This window comes from Ictalurus furcatus, chromosome 3 (genome assembly GCF_023375685.1).
Source record: "Ictalurus furcatus strain D&B chromosome 3, Billie_1.0, whole genome shotgun sequence".
Classification (NCBI taxonomy): Eukaryota; Metazoa; Chordata; class Actinopteri; order Siluriformes; family Ictaluridae; genus Ictalurus; species Ictalurus furcatus.
Genome location: NC_071257.1, coordinates 22,567,844 through 22,575,043, shown reverse-complemented (window position 1 = coordinate 22,575,043; position 7,200 = coordinate 22,567,844). Strand labels below are relative to the sequence as shown.

Genomic DNA, 7,200 nt, shown 5'->3' with positions numbered 1-7,200 from the left:
CTCAGGCAAGATGCAATCATTCTTACACTGACTTAGGAACAGAACAGACAGAAAAAGCTTGTGACAGTAAACATGGGCAGTAAACAGGGAAAACAAGATGTTGTACTGATTACATATCAGCAGAACAAGACAGCCAAATGGAGATGGCTGCTGAATAGCAATATAGCTAGCAGGTTGAATATAAGGTTGTTTATCCCATGTATAGGTTATAGACGAATATTTATTCTATGATAATTCCACTAAAACAAGTACTTCTTAGTCGAGATAATTTTCTTAGATTTCAATGATTGAGGTAAAAAAAAAAAAAAGAAAAAGTAAGTGAAAGTTGAATCTCCAATATTGGCTTTCAATCAATAATATGGACAAACAATGAGCAGATGTTTATTCCAATAATAATAATAATAATAATAATAATAATAATAATAATAATAATGTTATTATTGTTGTTGTTGTTGTTATTATTATTACTCAATACAACTGAGCAAAAGCCTAAACTATTTTACAGCATGTCTGCCTTGGGATATTCCCCAATGCACCAATTTCATTAAAGAGCTTTTATGTACATTCAAGAACACATTGAAAGCGTGATGCGACAATTGGCATGTAAAATTGGCATGTAAAATCTGCAATGGCAGATACAGAAGCCCTAGGCTGGAGATCAAACCAATAGAGAGACCTGTGGTTTCACAAGTGGTACAAGCTGATGAAGCACATAATTCCACACTGTTTACACCCAGAATTTGAAAGAGTTATCATTCTGGTTTGCTGTATGTTATTCTGGCTGCGCTCCCTGCTGCTAGTACCTGGACAGGTTTTTGATTCTCAAGCAATAAACGATCATCTCCTTCTGTCTGAAACACGAAGTAAACATGTGCGGCAACAGGCTACCTATAGTATATGTTCCTATATACCTCACATTATTTTGGTGAAGTTAGGGTTCAGTAATGCTGTGTGCTTTTGAGAGCACCATAAAGGAGCTCAGCTGTCTAGAGACAGGTTAGCCACTGGGCAAAGAAAATGATTGTGCAAGCATAACTGAACACAATTCAAGAGGCGCCTTTTTCAAATAAAAATATTTAATGTGCACTATGTCTACTCTCTCAATGGCATAAAAAGAGTGTCACTCTTCACCAAATTCTACAGACTGAATGTCACGTCACTGCAGTCCTCTGTGATGAATCTGAATGGTTCTCATCCTCTATAAAGAACAATGTCAACAAATGGAGTGATTGTGATTCTCAATAAAGTATGATATCAGCACTATTTAAGAAGCCCGCTCTTGTCTGGTAATTTGCACTATCAGGATGTGCTATGCACTTTCCTGATGACTTTGATATACAGCCTCCACTAGTTTAGAAGGAATCTACCCTGGTGGTCTGGAATGTAAGAAAGTAGAATAAAAGTGTACATCTGTAACCATGGTTTTACAACTGAATGGATGACTGCCAGGCCACCTGGGACACTCAGGTTGCTGATAATAGCAAGAGGATGAGAGTGACATAGTAGGGATTTTTTTTTTTTTTACAAGGCTACCCATGTGGAGTCATGTTCATGAGGTGACGACTTTGCTATGGCAAGAAAACAAGCACAGATAACTCTCCACTAGTTCTGAATAGAAACCATCCTGGCAGTCATTGGTTTCAGAATTGGGTATTATTACTATGAGAAAATATATTATGGCACTTATGTAACATATTGACGCAAACTATTCTGACACAACTACTATTTGGTACTATTAATCAAGGTAATATATGATTGTTCTTCTTGAGTTTTGTTGTTGAGCTGGCAATGGAAGTTAAAGTTACATTAATGTGTGTATAAGCTGCAGTCTCTGATTAGTTGATCACCTCATTCATGACTTGTGGCTCTGCTTCTGTGTCTGCCATCGGTCCATGATCACACCACAGTTACTCAGTCACTGCTGCACTAGAAAAAGTCTACTGAATACTACATGGAGATTAAAAGTGGTACATCAGAGTCTCTTATTGTTCACAACACTTTCCCAAAATAACAATGCAATTAAAAGAATGAGGTACTACACTGGTATACATTCAGGACAGCAACTCAGCTATTATCTGCGTTGTAATGTTTCTAATGTTGACATTGGTCCAGTTAATAAAAAAGGAAACTTAAAGTTATACTTGTACTTATTTATTTTAGATAGCCCAACTAATGAACTTTCTTTCTCTCAAAAGAGACTTAAGATAAGCAAGTCACAGCTAATGAACACTAATAATACACATAAATAGAATGCATAGGTTGAAAATGCTCCATTTAGTTGTAGCAAATATTTATTGTACTGCAGATATTTCTCATAGGAAGACATTGTTTACATAGCAGTACTTAAAGGGGCACATAACCAAACCTAAAAGGTCTATATTAACAGAGATCGATTTACTTTACAGCAGACATGACATGGTATTTTGAGACATATGGTCAAAGAAAATCAATAAAGACAAACACACAAAGCAAGACCCATGATACATGACCACAGTGAGTTTCTATTGTGATATGAGCTAATTTAAATAAGATTCTATTTCACCCCTTCTAAACACCAGGGGCAATGAATATCACCTGGTTACCCACTTTAGCACGTTTGAGAGCCCTCACATCCTTAACAGTTGCTGCTCTCAGTTAGCAGGTAGGTGAGCTGACTCATGAGCCATACTGCAAGACATGCGCTTGTACAGCCAATGTCTGAATCCAAAGCCAAAACAGTGATAGTCCTGGGGTAAAAGCCAAAGACAGGCACCCACGATGAGTTTGCCATCTTAACAATAAGTTTGCATTAACCATTTTAAGGATGCAGCCTTTGGTTCAGGCATACTCTGCACTGACACAGCATACCGACTGTCAGATTCAGACCCAGAGGAAGCTCCAAAGGTTGGCCCATGCATGGTTAGCCTCACTGCAGGTGGACTCATTTGCATATGCAAAATCAACTAATTGTCAATTGTGGTTCTCTCTGGAGGAGTCAGAGGGTTAGTCGATACAGGAAGTACAGCCTTCGACTGGCCATACTGTCTAATGTATAAACCCGTAAAGGTGTACTGTATGTGGCGGCCACTGCAGTGTTCCAGGACTGTGCGTGGCATCTCACTGGGGGTTCATAAACTTGTTACAAACTTTCTGAAAGAAGCAAGGTGCCTCTGCCAGCCATGCTCTCCCCCAAGAGAGATGATTGTGTTGGAGTCCCTTACAGCTTCCCCTTATGAGCCCATGCAGTATGGCGAACTGAAATGAAACTGAAACTGTCTTTTTTGCTAGTGATCACCTTTGGAAAAAGAGTGGGATATCAGCATGCCTTGGTGAGTAGTATGTAATTTGGGGGTTGCCTTGACCGTAGAGAGAAACCTGGGATCCAAACAGTCACATTATCTCTTCATTTGTCATTAAAAAAAAGACATGGGGAGTTCCCCTTTGTAAACAATGAATTGACCACTGGGTGTTGCATGTCATTGCCATGGCCTAGTGGCAGGTTGAGCACCCAACACACCACTCTACAAGGAGTTTCTGCTCCTCATCAGCATCACTTAAAGGCATGTGGCTCCAGGAAGCCTGCACTGCTTTTACCTGGGCATCACTTGCTTGTATGCATGCAAAAAGGTGTCTAGGATATATCACCAGATAACTGCGAGGTGGTAAATATTACCTGGACACCTTTCCCAGAACGAAAACTACGTACATAACTATCGATAGTATGTTTGAATATGCCTAAACATTAATGCTAGTATATCTGGTTTAGTGTACCATTTATTTCCTAATCTTAACAAACAAGACAATTAAGTTTTTAAACACATAATGCCTAATGCACAATACAACATATGACTCAGTGATTTTAGCTTTTCAGATTTTTAGCTCTTAGCATGCTAGCTAAAATTACACAAAATGAGAAATACATTCCTGTCATGATCTGTAGTATATCAGTGCTTATTAGTCTATTTCCCATATTATTTAATCAACTTCCATTTTGGGCCTACTATAGATAATTTGATCAGCTCAAAATGAAAAGCTTTCTCCTAAACTAACAGAGAAGAAATTTTCTGATTGAATTTTCAGCACAGTAGTGAAAGATAATTCAAAGGAATAAACTTTTCAGAATAAACTTACTGTAGATATGTAAAAAAAAAAATTATAAAATAAAATAAAAAATAAAATAGGCCCTGGATAGTCTTCAGTCCAATCATGTAATGTCTGTTCAGTAACTTCCTCTTTTCTTTTCATGTGACCAGACATAATGCATTTTGTTAATGAGAAGACTTCTGAGAGTGTTCCATGTAAATCTGCTTCTGAGAACTCTCATGCAGAGAAATTAAATCTTTCCATTCTGACTAACACTCCCTTGATGACCACTCACAGCAGGGAGAGAGTTTGGAGATGCTGTTAAACATCTATTATTCAAATTTCTTTTATCAGAGTTAATAAATGAAGCTTGTACTGACTTTGCCTTATACTGAATTTGATGAAAGTCCACTTATGAACAAACCTTAAAGACCGCCGTGTAATTTCCCTGATTTTGCATTAGTGAGTTTGAAAAGTGTTGCCCTTATTAGAGCTACTCCTTGGTGAGCAGTCGAGCTTGACCCCTATTAAAAGACTGTCAGCTGAAGAGCAGATGGTACTCACGCTCTGTCTTACAGCCCTGAAGGGGGGTGACTATGGCAACCGCTTCAAAATGGTCACCCCCGAAGTGGCAGAATCACTTATTCTAATTTGTTAAGTACTACTTCAGCCCCGCTGATTTAATCACTACATTCAGAGTCTTATGCAACTGACAACAAATAAAAAATCCCAGGTGTCTGCAGAAGATAGTAAATCAGACAGGCAGGTTTCAGGACAGATACCTAAACTTTACTAAATGAGTTCTGGAATATACTACATTCAGTTTTGTGGATTAAACTAATACATCAATCCAAATATAGAAGCATTCATTTAAATTAAAAAAAGACAGTATTCATAAGTTGGGTCATCTACCCAATTTAAATGCTCGCTATTCACAGTCAAACAAAAGACAGACTTAGATTTTGAGGAAAAATTGTTTGCGGTAGAGAAGATAACTGATAAAGATCCAGAGTGCAGTTCCCCAAAGGCTCTGGAAAAGTGGCTCCCAGTGACTGTCCTGGTAGCGCATCTCCCAGCTGAAAGGAAAGTAAAATCCCAGCAGAGAATGGCCCACATATACCAAGATGGAGTTCATTCCTGTCAACCAGTTTACAATAAATTAACAAATTAGCTTGTACATTGAAATATATTAAGACATTTGAAACTGTGTATCTTATGAAATTACAGTATTAAAAACACTCCATTTAAAGAAACACTAGAGCAAAATATGAGGATAGAAGTACATTGTAATGTCAAAAAAATTGGTTATGCATGAGTTTCTTGCTTGTTCGCACCAGGATATATGAAAGGTTGGCCACCCCACCATCCGTTGATGTCCACAACAAAATACATCATACCCAGCAACACAAAGGACATGGAGCCCATGCAGGCCACATAGGACAGAGACCTAGAAAATGAGTGAAACCAAAAAGGTTCAATTTATAATTATAGAAAAGATAAATGTAGAATGGAGTGTACTTCTGGCAGAACCTTAATGTTTCCTTATCAAAGAGGGTTAGAAATAGCAAGCGAAAAACCCTTAACTAGCTAACGAACCCTTAATAAACCCTTGAACATTTTAGCTGAAGAGTGTAGAAGTGCTTTTGGCTGTTTCTTGTTAGTGCTATTCAAATTATTTGTTGTTCATTTTTTTTTTAAATTCTGAAATAATTATTTCATAAAACCCATTGATTTGGCTTCTTTTTAAATTTTAGAGCAGGAACCTGACTGAAAGCCTATCAAGTTCCTGCTTGCAATGGACAGTAAAATTCAGAATTTTGTTCATTTGAATGGCAGAATTTTAATAAAATTGAACTTTAATAAACTTTTCACACATGCACAAAGGACATACATTTTTACGTTTTGCAGTATACTTGACAAGTCTGCAACTGACTGAACAAACAACAATGGTAAAGACAACAAATTACAAGCGAAACAGATAAATAATTTACAATGCACCGAATCTGTCCTGAGATTAAGAGAAACATTAGCATCCAAAGTGAATCTTTGGCACCTGCTCAAAAAATCTAGAGGTCCACCAACAAATCACATTCCTGTCAGTTCCTAAGTACCAGGATGTTGGATGGAATTTTCATCTAATGTAAAATGGCTGCATCCCTGGGTGCTCCAACAGGCATCTCTTATGTGAGCTGAAGCAGAGCCAAAACTGACTCTTGGCTCATGGTTAATTACTTTTAGGAATCAAGACAGACATTCTCAGGGGCTCAATAAGCTGCATATTATGAACTGTCTATAAAACTCAGGTAGGTAATTGGTTTAGATGTGCATAGATGGAAGGAAGTCTCAAAGACGAAAACATGTACCACACATACAGAATGTCCTTTAATTCATTATATTACTAATAGAAAAAATATGAATGGCACAGTTAATAACAATTAATGTTCTGGACAGTAAAATCTATGGAATTTGTACGGATATCTAGTCAACATAAGACAACACAAATAACACATCATGATGTCAAATTCAGTGCTGACTATCATCATGCCTGCACATTTCACTATGCCTTGATTAAGAGTGCTAGTGAGAGCACTAGCTCTCTTTGGACATGATGGAGAGTTGGGAGTGTAAAGCTGCTCTCTTTCTTGGCTGTAAAGAAGAGTGATTGTGTCAGAGGATGCATCACCCAGCATGCCTCATTCTTCCAACTGAAAGGGTGATTATTTACAGGCCAGTCCACAGTTAGAGGTAAGTAAATGTGTGTGTTTTAGCAGCCTCTGATTTGTGCCTACTGTAGACTCATCCCTTCTTTACTGTGGAGATAAGTGGTTGGATTTAGGGGGTCAGGAAGCACTTACCACAGGTTTTTATTGACAGGTATAAATCCAGAGTCTCGTGTGCACTTAGAAAGGATGGCCGCCAAAATTCCCTGAGGGTCAAAATGAAACAGATTTCAAATCAATGCTGAGCCATAAAGCAAGCACTCTCGGACACTGGAGATCTAGAACAGCATGATAAAGATTCAAGCAGATTAGCTGAGCTTCTAAGAGGTGAGTCTAGCCATGTCTTACAGATGTGGACACAATACAACACACTAACATCTTTCTTAGACCAAAAAGAACTTTCTTACATATCTTACAT

At 37.8% G+C, this 7,200-nt stretch overlaps 1 protein-coding gene across 7 annotated transcripts in view; it reads right to left on the bottom strand.

The window, feature by feature from the left end:
• Positions 1–4,836: 4,836 nt before the first annotated feature.
• Positions 4,837–7,200, bottom strand: part of si:dkey-192p21.6 (uncharacterized protein LOC565246 homolog) — a 42,626-nt gene continuing 40,262 nt past the window's right edge. For all 7 annotated transcript variants that reach the window (XM_053621508.1, XM_053621514.1, XM_053621507.1 and 4 more), the window contains 3 exons: positions 6,918–6,988; positions 5,397–5,509; positions 4,837–5,199 (listed from right to left, as the gene is read on the bottom strand). In XM_053621508.1, the coding sequence (XP_053477483.1) occupies positions 5,018–5,199; positions 5,397–5,509; positions 6,918–6,988 (366 nt within the window). In that variant the 3' untranslated portion in view covers positions 4,837–5,017. The remainder of the gene's footprint in view (positions 5,200–5,396; positions 5,510–6,917; positions 6,989–7,200) is intronic.